This window comes from Cherax quadricarinatus, chromosome 2 (assembly GCF_038502225.1).
Source record: "Cherax quadricarinatus isolate ZL_2023a chromosome 2, ASM3850222v1, whole genome shotgun sequence".
Lineage (NCBI taxonomy): Eukaryota > Metazoa > Arthropoda > Malacostraca > Decapoda > Parastacidae > Cherax > Cherax quadricarinatus.
This window is the reverse complement of record NC_091293.1, coordinates 81,785,747-81,800,477: the sequence shown is the minus strand read 5'-3', so window position 1 is coordinate 81,800,477 and position 14,731 is coordinate 81,785,747. Positions and strand designations below refer to the sequence as shown.

Below are 14,731 nucleotides of genomic sequence, written 5' to 3'. Positions count from 1 at the left end.
GGTTGATCAGGCGCTGATCCACCAGGAGGCCTGGTCACAGACCGGGCCGCGGGGGCGTTGACCCCCGAAACTCTCTCCAGGTAAACTCCAGGTACACAGACTTTGCAAAAGCATTTGACAAATGCGATCATTGCGTAATAGCCCATAAAATACGTGCTAAAGGAATAACTGGAAAAGTGGGGAGATGGATCTTCAACTTCCTAACAAATCAAACACAAAGAGTAGTGGTCAACAGAGTTAAATCGGAGGCTGCCATAGTGAAGAGCTCTGTTCCACAAGGCACAGTACTCGCCCCCATCTTATTCCTTATCCTCATATCAGACATAAACAGAGATATACACCACAGCACCGTATCATCCTTTGCGGATGATACTAGGATCTGCATGAGGCTGTCATCTGCTGAGGACGTGGTTAATCTCCAAGAAGATATAAACAAAGTTTTCCAATGGGCAACGGTAAACAATATGATGTTCAATGAGGACAAATTCCAACTACTCCGTTATGGAAAACTGGAGGAGATAATAACTAGAACGGAGTATACTACTGACTCCGGCCATACAGTAGAGCGGAAAACTAATGTAAGGGACCTGGGAGTAGTAATGTCTGAGGATCTCACTTTCAAGGATCACAACAGTGCCACGATCGCACGTGCAAAGAAAATGATAGGATGGATAATGAGAACTTTCAAAATGAGAGATGCCAAGCCCATGATGATCCTTTTCAAATCACTTGTTCTCTCTAGGCTGGAATACTGCTGTACATTAACATCTCCATTCAAAGCAGGTGAAATCGTAGATCTAGAGAATGTACAGAGATCCTTTACTGCACGTATAAGTTCTGTCAAGCACCTTAACTACTGGGAACGCTTGGAAGCACTTGACTTGTACTCGTTGGAACGCAGGAGGGAGAGATATATCATAATCTACACTTGGAAAATCTTGGAAGGAATTGTCCCAAATCTGCACACAGAAATCACTCCCTACGAAAATAAAAGACTGGGCAGGCGATGCAAAATGCCCCCAATAAAAAGTAGGGGCGCCATTGGTACACTAAGGGAAAACACCATAAGTGTCCGGGGCCCAAAACTGTTTAACAGCCTCCCATCAAGCATTAGGGGAATTGCCAATAAACCCCTGGCTGCCTTCAAGAGAGAGCTGGACAGATACCTAAAGTCAGTGCCGGATCAGCCGGGCTGTGGTTCGTACGTTGGACTGCGTGCGGCCGGCAGTAACAGCCTAGTTGATCAGGCCCTGATCCATCGGGAGGCCTGGTCATGGACCGGGCCGCGGGGGCGTTGATCCCCGGAATAACCTCCAGGTAACCTCCATGTAACCCGTGGTATGGTTTGTGAACCTGTGTCTGACACACAGTGTGCAACATCCATCACACCAGTTTGACTTTTGTTTAGACCTTCACTTGTGTTATCTGTTACCCCTACTGTTATAGTTGTTTTATTTACTCTGACTATTTACGACCAAGAAATATACTCAATATTTCCGAGTCCAGTGACTCAGTGAGTCCAGATACCAAAAATTGTTAAGGAAAATAGAGGACGATGACAAAATATTTTTGTAAGTACCGCAAATGTTCAATCACAACTAAATTTACAATGAAAGACACAAAAATACTGCCAAGAACAAGAAAACTGAAACAACGTTACCTGGAGGTTACCTGGAATAACCTCCAGGTAACCATTCATAACACAAAGACAAACAATGCTTCAATCTGAGAGAGGGAAATATATCTTTGTTCATTGTTGAACATTGTTCATTACGAGTAGCTGACCATTTAAGTGAACTCTGTAAAATCTGACAAAATGTAGTATATCTGCTTCCATATATCTGCATCAGACTGGAGTGATTATTCGAAAACTGATTTAAAAAATAGTAAATTCGGCTTATTAATAGACGAAATGAATGCTGTTTCTGTAATTAAACTATTAAATATAACTATTAGGCATTATTCTGAGAGAAAGAAATTATGGTTACTTATTTAGGCCTAGTTGAACTGTTGAACTCTTTAGACCTATTTAGACCTAGGCACTGTTAGTGTTTGCTGTGACAGGTGTCAACAACGGAGTGTATACAGAATTAAAACCAGAATTAGAGTATCAAGAGTTTTAGAACTGTTTTGACTGTTAAATGCGGACTGAGAAAGCTCCTATGATTACAAACTACTAAGTAAAATCATACGAAAAACAATAACAAGAAACAGGTGCACACACTGAGGAACAGATAATTAATTAGGATTTGGCAGATGTAGAATCACCAATATATTGGTGAGTGAGAGTAATGGATAATGTGCCTTTTTTTTTTTTTTTTTTTTTTTTTTTTTTTTTTTTTTTTTTTGCAAAGAATAATGCTAGCGCATTTTTCAGGCCCTAAATAAAAAAATCTAGAGCATTTTAGGCAAAAGAGGCTTTTAAAGTTACTTAATCTATTCCAGGAAACTTGTAGTAGGTGTCTGCGAGCTTCTACACGTGCCAGTAATTGAATGAACCACTGTTGAGAATTGAAGCCAAAGAGACGAGTCCTTCGTCTTTCGAGCAAGAAAAGAAAAAAAATCAGTCAACTACTTAAACGAAGCCTTTTAAGGATGCCTATTAACACTAGATCCTTTTGTTTACTGTTGGATTTACAGGTTAAGATCTGTTGTCATAGCTCATCTCATTTCCAAGCCTATTCTTAAGATAAACCATCACCCCTTGGGATGACAAACACAACAGTAAATTAGTATCGAGGTACCAATTTGCTGCCAGGGATGAAAAAGGACAGCAGGTGTTGGGAGACTTCTCCAAACGTCTCATTTACCTGGGAGATGAACTGGTTCATTGGCTATGATGTAGTTCGAAATGTGTCATGTTTTAATTTGACCCTTTTGGCTTAATTCTTGACACATCTCAATGTGACAAGAACGCATCATCAAAGAGTAATTTTGTTTCCTTCAGGTGTATCACAAGACCTTGCACACACCATGGGAGTGTTAACCTTTGATAATGAACTTTTGTCTTCACCAATGTGTGGAGAGGCTGTGCTGGCTCTGGGCACCATCGTTGAGGACAAGGAAGGATCCATAAGTGATTGTAGCGACCCAGAGACAGTGATCGAACCACCAGATATTTCACCTCAGATCTCAACTACCTCCACCCTCCCATCTAAAGTAAGTCAAATTATAGATAAGAGTAAGGTGATGGGGGTATCAAACGAGTTGCGTAAAGAAAAATTGGATATGACATTGGAGGGTGGGAGTATGGAAGAAGTGAATGTGTTCAGGTATATGGGAGTTGGCTTGTCAGCAGATGGGTTTATGAAGGATGTGGCGGCCTCCTGCCAAACTAGTGGTTAGATTGTTAACCTGCCGGCCTGCAGTACCACGGGTACGTCATCAAACCCAATGTGGGGACTGCTGAGCCGGCCTTAGAAGCAGTATTTACCAGACCACCTTACGGTATACATCTACTGGCAGTAGAGAGTATTAACCAGACCACCTTACGGTATCCATCTACTGGCCTTATAGAGTATTCACCAAACTACCTCACGGAGTACATTTGAAAGTGATGTCTACTGACTCACTGCGGGCCTCCTGGCTGCAGTTTTTCTAGTCACTCGGATTCCTGCGGACTTCAGTTACCTGAGTGCTTCGCTTAGTCTGCTGGCTTCAGTTATTGTGGGCCTCAGGACTTGGTTACCTGTGGGCCTCTGGTTGTAGTTTTACTGGCCAGTTTTGCGGACTTCGATCTGCGGGCCTTGGTAAACTTTGCTGGCCTCCTGCTGATCTAAGGGAGTGTAGTGTTTGGCTGCCCTCTGAAGAGAAAGACGCTATGCGGGTGACACAGCCGAGAGTGTTAGAGACAAGGGTGTCGTGTGGACACAGTAGAGATGGTGTGTGTGACGCAGAGAAAAGGGTGTCGTGTGACACGGAGAGAAGGAGCGCCATAACACAGACAAGGGTGTCGTGTCAGACACGGTAAAGTGTTATAATACTGAGAGACAGGAGTGTAGTGTAACTCCGTATAACTAGTGTTGTACGACTGAGTGTGGCACAGTAATGTCAGAAACGTTGTACCCTGTGTGGAGTTGATTATAATTTATTATATATACCTGGAGGTTACCTGGAGGTTACCTGGAGGTTATACCGGGGATCAACGCCCCCGCGGCCCGGTCCATGACCAGGCCTCCCGATGGATCAGGGCCTGATCAACTAGGCTGTTACTGCTGGCCGCACGCAGTCCAACGTACGAGCCACAGCCCGGCTGATCCTGCACTGACTTTAGGTATCTGTCCAGCTCTCTCTTGAAGGCAGCCAGGGGTTTATTGGCAATTCCCCTAATGCTTGATGGGAGGCTGTTGAACAGTTTTGGGCCCCGGACACTTATGGTGTTTTCCCTTAGTGTACCAATGGCGCCCCTACTTTTTATTGGGGGCATTTTGCATCGCCTGCCCAGTCTTTTACTTTCGTAGGGAGTGATTTCTGTGTGCAGATTTGGGACCATTCCTTCCAAGATTTTCCAAGTGTAGATTATGATATATCTCTCCCTCCTGCGTTCCAACGAGTACAAGTCAAGTGCTTCCAAGCGTTCCCAGTAGTTAAGGTGCTTGACAGAACTTATACGTGCAGTAAAGGATCTCTGTACACTCTCTAGATCTGCGATTTCACCTGCTTTGAATGGAGATGTTAATGTACAGCAGTATTCCAGCCTAGAGAGAACAAGTGATTTGAAAAGGATCATCACTGGCTTGGCATCTCTCGTTTTGAAAGCTCTCATTATCCATCCTATCATTTTCTTTGCACGTGCGATCGTGGCACTGTTGTGATCCTTGAAAGTGAGATCCTCAGACATTACTACTCCCAGGCCCCTTACATTATTTTTCCGCTCTATTGTATGGCCGGAGTCAGTAGTATACTCTGTTCTAGTTATTATCTCCTCCAGTTTTCCATAACGGAGTAGTTGGAATTTGTCCTCATTGAATATCATATTGTTTACCGTTGCCCACTGGAAAACTTTGTTTATATCTTCTTGGAGGTTAACCGCGTCCTCAGCAGATGACAGCCTCATGCAGATCCTAGTATCATCCGCAGAGGATGATACGGTGCTGTGATGTATATCTCTGTCTATGTCTGATATGAGGATGAGGAATAAGATGGGGGCGATTACTGTGCCTTGTGGAACAGAGCTCTTCACTATGGCAGCCTCCGATTTAACTCTGTTGACCACTACTCTTTGTGTTCGATTTGTTAGGAAGTTGAAGATTCATCTCCCCACTTTCCCAGTTATTCCTTTAGCACGTATTTTATGGGCTATTACGCCATGATCGCATTTGTCAAATGCTTTTGCAAAGTCTGTGTATATTACATCTGCATTCTGATTTTCTTCCAGTGCATCCAAGGCCATATCATAGTGATTATATATATATATATATATATATATATATATATATATATATATATATATATATATATATATATATATATTATATATATATATATATATATATATATATATATATATATATATATATATATATATATATATATATATATATATGCAATAAGATCACAGTAAACAGGTGATTTCAGAATATGCAAAACAACCACTCTGAAAGAATAGAGAAATTCCAAGCGCTTTCGTGACTACTCACGATAGTGAGTAGTCACTGATAGTGAGGTGCCGACCAGACCCCTTATATAGCTTCCTTGGATGCTTTACTTTAATAGTTCCTTGATAATGTGAGTAGTCACGAAAGCGCTTGGAATTTCTCTATTCTTTCAGAGTGGTTGTTTTGCATATATATATATATATATATATATATATATATATATATATATATATATATATATATATATATATATATTATATATACATATATATTTGTACAAAGATGTTAATTATAATTTATTATTGTTGCATGTAAACATATGTACCAAAGATAATAGGTTTTTATCAGATGTTATTTTTTTTTTTTTTTTTTTTTTTTTTTTTTTTTTATCACACTGGCCGATTCCCACCAAGGCAGGGTGGCCCGAAAAAGAAAAACTTTCACCATCATTCACTCCATAACTGTCTTGCTAGAAGGGCGCTTTACACTACAGTTTTTAAACTGCAACATTAACACCCCTCCTTCAGAGTGCAGGCACTGTACTTCCCATCTCCAGGACTCAAGTCCTGCCTGCCGGTTTCCCTGAACCCCTTCATAAATGCTACTTTGCTCACACTCCAACAGCACGTCAAGTATTAAAAACCATTTGTCTCCATTCACTCCTATCAAACACGCTCATGCATACCTGCTGGAAGTCCAAGCCCCTCGCACACAAAACCTCCTTTACCCCCTCTCTCCAACCTTTCCTAGGCCGACCCCTACCCCGCCTTCCTTCCACTACAGACTGATACACTCTTGAAGTCATTCTGTTTCGCTCCATTCTCTCTACATGTCCGAACCACCTCAACAACCCTTCCTCAGCCCTCTGGACAACAGTTTTGGTAATCCCGCACCTCCTCCTAACTTCCAAACTACGAATTCTCTGCATTATATTCACACCACACATTGCTCTCAGACATGACATCTCCACTGCCTCCAGCCTTCTCCTCGCTGCAACATTCATCACCCACGCTTCACACCCATATAAGAGCGTTGGTAAAACTATACTCTCATACATTCCCCTCTTTGCCTCCAAGGACAAAGTTCTTTGTCTCCACAGACTCCTAAGTGCACCACTCACTCTTTTTCCCTCATCAATTCTATGATTCACCTCATCTTTCATAGACCCATCCGCTGACACGTCCACTCCCAAATATCTGAATACATTCACCTCCTCCATACTCTCTCCCTCCAATCTGATATTCAATCTTTCATCACCTAATCTTTTTGTTATCCTCATAACCTTACTCTTTCCTGTATTCACCTTTAATTTTCTTCTTTTGCACACCCTACCAAATTCATCCACCAATCTCTGCAACTTCTCTTCAGAATCTCCCAAGATGTTATTATATTAAAGATTATTAAAGATAATTATTATAGAATACATCTAGACCAAAGATGATAAATTGTTTTATGTTTATTCAGTATCCGGAACTGTGATATTACTGCACTAGTGTAAGACCAACTAGTGCTGTGTAATAAACGATGAGGTTCACCATAGAACTGATGAAGGAAAAAGGGAGAGTGGTGCGTTGAGGTATCCGTGGAGACAAAAAAACATCCATGGAGGCAAAGAAGGGAATGTACGAGAGTATAGTATTACCAACACTCTTGAATGGATGTGAAGCTTGGGTGGTAAATGTTGCAGCGAGGAGGCGGTTGGAGGCAGTGGAGATGTCCTGTCTAAGGGCAATGTGTGGTGTAAATATTATGCAGAGAATTCCTAGTGTGGAAATTAGAAGAAGGTGTGGAGTTACTCAAAGTATCATTCAAAGGGGTTAGCTGAGCAGAGGTTGTTGAGGTGGTTTGGTCATTTAGAAAGGAAGGAGCAAAGTAGGATGACTGTATATATCTGTAGAGGGTAGGGGTCATCCTAGGAAAGGATTGAGGGAGGGATGAAAGAAGGTTTTGTGTGAAAGAGGCGTGGACATGCAGCAGGCATTTGTGAACATGTTACATGAGAGTGAATGGAGAGGAGTGTAATATTTTGTGAAGGGATTCAAGGAAACTGGTTACCCGGACTTGAGTCCTGGAGGTGAGAAGTACGATGCCTGCGCCTTAAAGGAGGGGTTTGGGATATTGGCTGTTTGGAGGGGCATCTAAACTGTCATATCTGGGGCACCTCTGCAAAGACAGTGATTGTGTGTGAATGATGGTGTTGAGTGATGTTGTCAATGTTTCTTTCTTTTCTGGGTCACCCCGAGATATATATATATGTATATATATATATATATATATATATATATATATATATATATATATATATATATATATATATATATATATATATATATATATATATATATGCGTGGATGTAGTGCGGATGACAAGAAACAGATGATTGCTGATGTTATGAATGAAAAGAAGTTGGATGTCATGGCCCTAAGCGAAACAAAGCTGAAGGGGGTAGGGGAGTTTCGGTGGGGGGAAATAAATGGAATTAAATCTGGAGTATCTGAGAGAGTTAGAGCAAAGGAAGGGGTAGCAGTAATATTGAAAGATCAGTTATGGAAGGAGAAAAGAGAATATGAATGTGTAAATTCAAGAATTATGTGGATTAAAGTAAAGGTTGGTTGTGAAAAGTGGGTCATAATAAGCGTGTATGCACCTGGAGAAGAGAGGAATGTAGAGGAGAGAGAGAGAGATTTTGGGAGATGTTAAGTGAATGTATAGGAGCCTTTGAACCAAGTGAGAGAGTAATTGTGGTAGGGGACCTGAATGCTAAAGTAGGAGAAACTTTTAGAGAGGGTGTGGTTGGTAAGTTTGGGGTGCCAGGTGTAAATGATAATGGGAGCCCTTTGATTGAACTTTGTATAGAACGGGGTTTAGTTATAGGTAATACATATTTTAAGAAAAAGAGGATAAATAAGTATACAAGATATGATGTAGGGCGAAATGACAGTAGTTTGTTGGATTATGTATTGGTAGATAAAAGACTGTTGAGTAGACTTCAGGATGTACATGTTTATAGAGGGACCACAGATATATCAGATCACTTTCTAGTTGTAGCTACACTGAGAGTAAAAGGTAGATGGGATACAAGGAGAATAGAAGCATCAGGGAAGAGAGAGGTGAAGGTTTATAAACTAAAAGAGGAGGCAGTTAGGGTAAGATATAAACAGCTATCGGAGGATAGATGGGCTAATGAGAGCATAGGCAATGGGGTCGAAGAGGTATGGGGTAGGTTTAAAAATGTAGTGTTAGAGTGTTCAGCAGAAGTTTGTGGTTACAGGAAAGTGGGTGTGGGAGGGAAGAGGAGCGATTGGTGGAATGATGTAAAGAGAGTAGTAAGGGAGAAAAAGTTAGCATATGAGAAGTTTTTACAAAGTAGAAGTGATGCAAGGAGGGAAGAGTATATGGAGAAAAAGAGAGAGGTTAAGAGAGTGGTGAAGCAATGTAAAAAGAGAGCAAATGAGAGAGTGGGTGAGATGTTATCAACAAATTTTGTTGAAAATAAGAAAAAGTTTTGGAGTGAGATTAACAAGTTAAGGAAGCCTAGAGAACAAATGGATTTGTCAGTAAAAAATAGGAGAGGAGAGTTATTAAATGGAGAGTTAGAGGTATTGGGAAGATGGAGGGAATATTTTGAGGAATTGTTAAATGTTGATGAAGATAGGGAAGCTGTGATTTCGTGTATAGGGCAAGGAGGAATAACATCTTGTAGGAGTGAGGAAGAGCCAGTTGTGAGTGTGGGGGAAGTTCGTGAGGCAGTAGGTAAAACGAAAGGGGGTAAGGCAGCCGGGATTGATGGGATAAAGATAGAAATGTTAAAAGCAGGTGGGGATATAGTTTTGGAGTGGTTGGTGCAATTATTTAATAAATGTATGGAAGAGGGTAAAGTACCTAGGGATTGGCAGAGAGCATGCATAGTTCCTTTGTATAAAGGCAAAGGGGACAAAAGAGAGTGTAAAAATTATAGGGGGATAAGTGAACAGTATTTAGATAAGGCTAAAGAGGTCTTTGTGGCATTTATGGATTTGGAAAAGGCATATACCAGGGTGGATAGGGGGGCAATGTGGCAGATGTTGCAGGTGTATGGTGTAGGAGGTAGGTTACTGAAAGCAGTGAAGAGTTTTTACGAGGATAGTGAGGCTCAAGTTAGAGTATGTAGGAAAGAGGGAAATTATTTCCCAGTAAAAGTAGGCCTTAGACAAGGATGTGTGATGTCACCGTGGTTGTTTAATATATTTATAGATGGGGTTGTAAGAGAAGTAAATGCGAGGGTCTTGGCAAGAGGCGTGGAGTTAAAAGATAAAGAATCACACATAAAGTGGGAGTTGTCACAGTTGCTCTTTGCTGATGACACTGTGCTCTTGGGAGATTCTGAAGAGAAGTTTCAGAGATTGGTGGATGAATTTGGTAGGGTGTGCAAAAGAAGAAAATTAAAAGTGAATAGAGGAAAGAGTAAGGTTATGAGGATAACAAAAAGATTAAGTGATGAAAGATTGGATATCAGATTGGAGGGAGAGAGTATGGAGGAGGTGAATGTATTCAGATATTTGGGAGTGGATGTGTCAGCGGATGGGTCTATGAAAGATGAGGTGAATCATAGAATTGATGAGGGGAAAAGGGTGAGTGGTGCACTTAGGAGTCTGTGGAGACAAAGAACTTTGTCCTTGGAGGCAAAGAGGGGAATGTATGAGAGTATAGTTTTACCAATGCTCTTATGTGGGTGTGAAGCATGGGTGATGAATGTTGCAGCTGGAGGCAGTGAAGATGTCATGTCTGAGGGCAATGTGTGGTGAGAATATAATGCAGAGAATTCGTAGTTTGGAAGTTAGGAGGAGGTGCGGGATTACCAAAACTGTTGTCCAGAGGGCTGAGGAAGGGTTGTTGAGGTGGTTCGGACATGTAGAGAGAATGGAGCGAAACAGAGTGACTTCAAGAGTGTATCAGTCTGTAGTGGAAGGAAGGCAGGGTAGGGGTCAGCCTAGGAAAGGTTGGAGGGAGGGGGTAAAGGAGGTTTTGTGTGCGAGGGGCTTGGACTTCCAGCAGGCATGCGTAAGCGTGTTTGATAGGAGTGAATGGAGACAAATGAAATTTTAATATTTGACGTGCTGTTGGAGTGTGAGCAAAGTAACATTTATGAAGGGGTTCAGGGAAACCGGCAGGCCGGACTTGAGTCCTGGAGATCGGAAGTACAGTGCCTGCACTCTGAAGGAGGGGTGTTAATGTTGCAGTTTAAAAACTGTAGTGTAAAGCACCCTTCTGGCAAGACAGTGATGGAGTGAATGATGGTGAAAGTTTTTCTTTTTCGGGCCACCCTGCCTTGGTGGGAATCGGCCAGTGTGATAATAAAATAATAATTATATATATATATATATATATATATATATATATATATATATATATATATATATATATATATATATATATATATATATATCAGTGCCCCATGCGAAAGCAAGTGGAGATATATACAGAGAAAGATCACAGTCAGCAGGATTCGACGCCACGTCAGGATAGTGGCAATGTTCCCCAAGTGACGCTCGGCCATAAATGCCTCAGAGGCTGGGCTGCCTGGTTACAGGCCATGTTTTTTCCTAGTCCTGGCACACCAGTGGCCCTCAAGCATAGTTTCAAATTGTTTAATTTTCCTTCTCTATATTCTGATATCACAAGCGGTTTTTTATCAATGCACCACGCAGAAATACGTGCAGGATGCAATTATAATACAAGACGGTAGAATATATCGCTATTAACACGCTAAAAATCTAAACAGGGATGTCAGAGAAAATGTTTAAGTTTAAATAATTATGGGTAAGAGAGACAGCAGGATTGCAAAGTAACAAGGAGACTTCAGGAAGGGTAGGGGATACGTAGACAAAATGTTTACACTGAAGCACATAGGTAAACAATATTTAGATAACGGTAAGAGTTTTTATGCATTTATGGACTTGTAAGAGGCATGTTGGTAGGTTACATTAGGCAGTTATCTGGATGGTGAAGGTCATTATGTAGGAGAGATGGAGATTATTTTCCAGTAAAAATAGGCCATAGACGGGAATGAGTGATGTTTTCAGTGGTGTTAAACATTTTTATAGGAGGGGTTGTAAACAAAGGAAATGCTAGGGTGATGGGGAGAAGTGTGTGAGTGCAAGATGGTGAAGCTAGTAAGGAGTGGAAGTTGTCAGTGATGTTTATTTGCCCATGACACGGTTCTTTTGGGAGATTCTGAAGAGAAGTTGCAAAGGTTGGTAAGTGAATTTGGGAGGACAGGCAAAAGGAAATTAAAAGTAAACACAGAAAAGAACAAGGTAATTAGAGTATCAAAAAATATAGGCATGAAGGGATGGAATGTGGAGGAAGTACATGTGTTCACATATTTGGAGTGAACTTGGTGGTGGATGGTTCAGTGAGAGAGAAGGTGAACCTCACACGATGAAGGGTAAAAGATGGGTAGTGTATGAAGTTATCTGTGGAGACAAAGAACTTATCCATGGAGGCAAAAGAAAATGGAAATGTATCGGAGTATAGCGGTGCAAACGCTGTTGTATGAGTGTAAAATATGGGATTTGAATGTTATAGTGAGGAGGAGGTAATGGCAGTATAGATGTCGTGATGTAAGTATTATGCAGAGAATTGTGTGTTTGGAGATTAGTAGGAGGTGAAGAGTTACAAAAGTATTCTTCAGAGGACTGGGGAATGATTGTTGAATGTCTTGGAGGCGTATAATTAAGAGTATTGTAGGGTAGCCCAGGAGACTGCCTGTCTTGTTTATGCCTACCAAGTGGAGCAAGGATGACTGAGGGAGACTGTCTCTAGCTTACCGCTCACGTGTGAGGATCTCGTGACGTTACAGCTAGCAAGGGAGCCTATTTTTATAGTAACTGGGATTATCTAAGAATACTACACAGTACACAGTAACACTACTGACACTCCTAGGGAAGGTTGAAGGGAGGGGGGAAATGGAGGTCTTGAATGCGAAGGGCTTGGGCATTCAACAGCTTGTATGAACGTGTTAAATAGGAGTGAGCAGGTTGAAGCTTCAATATTTCTTGTGATCAGCAATAGATGTTAGAAAGAGTTCATATTGTGGTAGTGTCCTACACTAGTTCCCTGTCACTCGTCCAAGGATAAATTATGATCCCATCAGTGTATCTAGCAGGATTCTTGGGATTGAAGGATACTTGATCCGGGCTCTTTTTCTGCTGGGCACTCACCCATATTGTTGACCTCATTGTCTTTCATGCTAACCTGTATGTGTGTGTGTGTGTTTGAGAGAAAGAGAGAGAGAGAGAGAGAGAGAGAGAGAGAGAGTGGCGCCTGCCTGTTGAAAATATAATGTCAGTTAAGTGTAATGCAACTAAATCATTTATAGGAGCATTGCATTAATGATAATGATGTCTCTTAATGCATACTACTCATAGTTACAAGATCAATTAATGGGTCTTGACACTATATATTTAGTAATGTTGATACTGAACACAAGAGACTGATATTCTTAAGTTGTTTCAGTGTCTCCAGCAGCAGCAGCAGCAGCAGCAGCAGCAGCAGCAGCAGCAGACAGTGGAGCAGACTGTGTACAAGACAACTTCACAACACCCCGACATAGATGCGGGATGGGCATGGGTCGTCCTCTTCGCTATGTTTTGCGTGTTCGCCCTCAACTCAGGTGAGACATCAGCTACGACACTCATTACCCACCATGCAATGCACGGTAGGTAATGACGTTAATCATTAATGAATAATTACATTGTCTTAACAAAGGAAAAAGTCCATGAATTTTGCATATGAATTAGCCCATCTTTCATCACCTTTGCATCAATTAATATAAATCCATATCAATATTTTTGTATTTTTGCTCCGCACTGGTAGAAGTATTACTAAATTATTTATTAATGCTTATACTCACGCAAGAGTCTTCACTGTGCAGTACACTGCCGGCTTTTTCTACTGTATTTTTTTCATTATCATATCTCCAGACAGTGTATTGAAAACAGTATTTCAGTAACACTCAACTTGGAAAAAATTATAAGGAAATAAGCCATTTACAGAATCCTGGAGAGAGAGAGAGAGAGAGAGAGAGAGAGAGAGAGGAATAGACATACCTTAAATTATGTCTAGGTTTTGAAGTAGGCTGAAGTAGGATAACAGTTTTAACCATGTAAATTTAATTTGTGTAAAACTTCCTAAGTTCTTAGATTTTTTATTTCGACAAATTCGCCTCTTTTCCCAGGAGAACAGTAGAAGTGATACAGGGTTTTCTTAAAACTTTTCATTTTGCATCAAAACTAGTTTTCCTTTTTAACTTCACCTTATCAAAATTTAGGTATAAAAAATAATGTTAACGTACATAAGAAACTGCATAGCTATTCTTCAGTGTTTAGTCATGCACCGCATAACGACGTTCAGGTCAACGACGGACCTCATATACGACGGTGGTGTAAACAAACCTACTTCGCTGCCAGTCGTATAAAAGCACAGCATATACAATTATGTACAGTACAAAGTACGATAATAGACAACAATGTTACTAGTTTATGTATTTACTATACTGTGCATTTTATCGTTATTCTAGAGTGTATTCTTTCTGCTTATGAAAAAAAAATATTTACTCTAAAACAGTATGGGATGTTAGGCCGGCAGCAGCCTCATACATCACGTGTTTACTGCATCTCTTGATAACATCAGTTTCCCTTATATATGATTTAATCTCGTGCTGCTTTGTTCATGGTTCCTGCAGGAGAAGGAAAAAGAAGAACCCCAAAGAAAATTCACAGTGATGGGTTTAGCTGAAGCTTTTGCAGAGCTTAACAAGCTCTTTAAAAAGTTTGAAAACGCAGACCCCCAACAATGTAAGGTTTTCATTAATAGAGAGGAATGTTCAAGTAAATCTATGATAAAAAAACATATAACCTAGGTGTGTAGTAGATTATACCATCTAGGTTTTTGTGAGTACACTCCAACGTTCGCACAACGACGAAATCCGAAATCGCCTTAACGACACATTTTCTCAGACGGCATAACCGTCGTTAAGCGACGCATGACTGTATATTTTTTTTACTTGATTAATTGCCATTTCCGAAGGGATATCTTATAATGTTTGTCTGATTTATTTTTCTCTCGTATGTTTCTCTGATTCATTCGTCTCT

At 40.7% G+C, this 14,731-nt stretch overlaps 1 protein-coding gene across 1 annotated transcript in view; it reads left to right on the top strand.

Annotated features, from left to right (window-relative positions):
* The first annotated feature begins 2,921 nt into the window (after positions 1-2,921).
* LOC128684411 (monocarboxylate transporter 9) overlaps positions 2,922-14,731 on the top strand; it is a 78,527-nt gene continuing 66,717 nt past the window's right edge. Inside the window, exons 1-2 of the mRNA XM_070089745.1 lie at positions 2,922-3,159; positions 13,095-13,251. Coding sequence (XP_069945846.1) covers positions 2,974-3,159; positions 13,095-13,251 — 343 coding nt within the window. The 5' untranslated portion in view covers positions 2,922-2,973. The remainder of the gene's footprint in view (positions 3,160-13,094; positions 13,252-14,731) is intronic.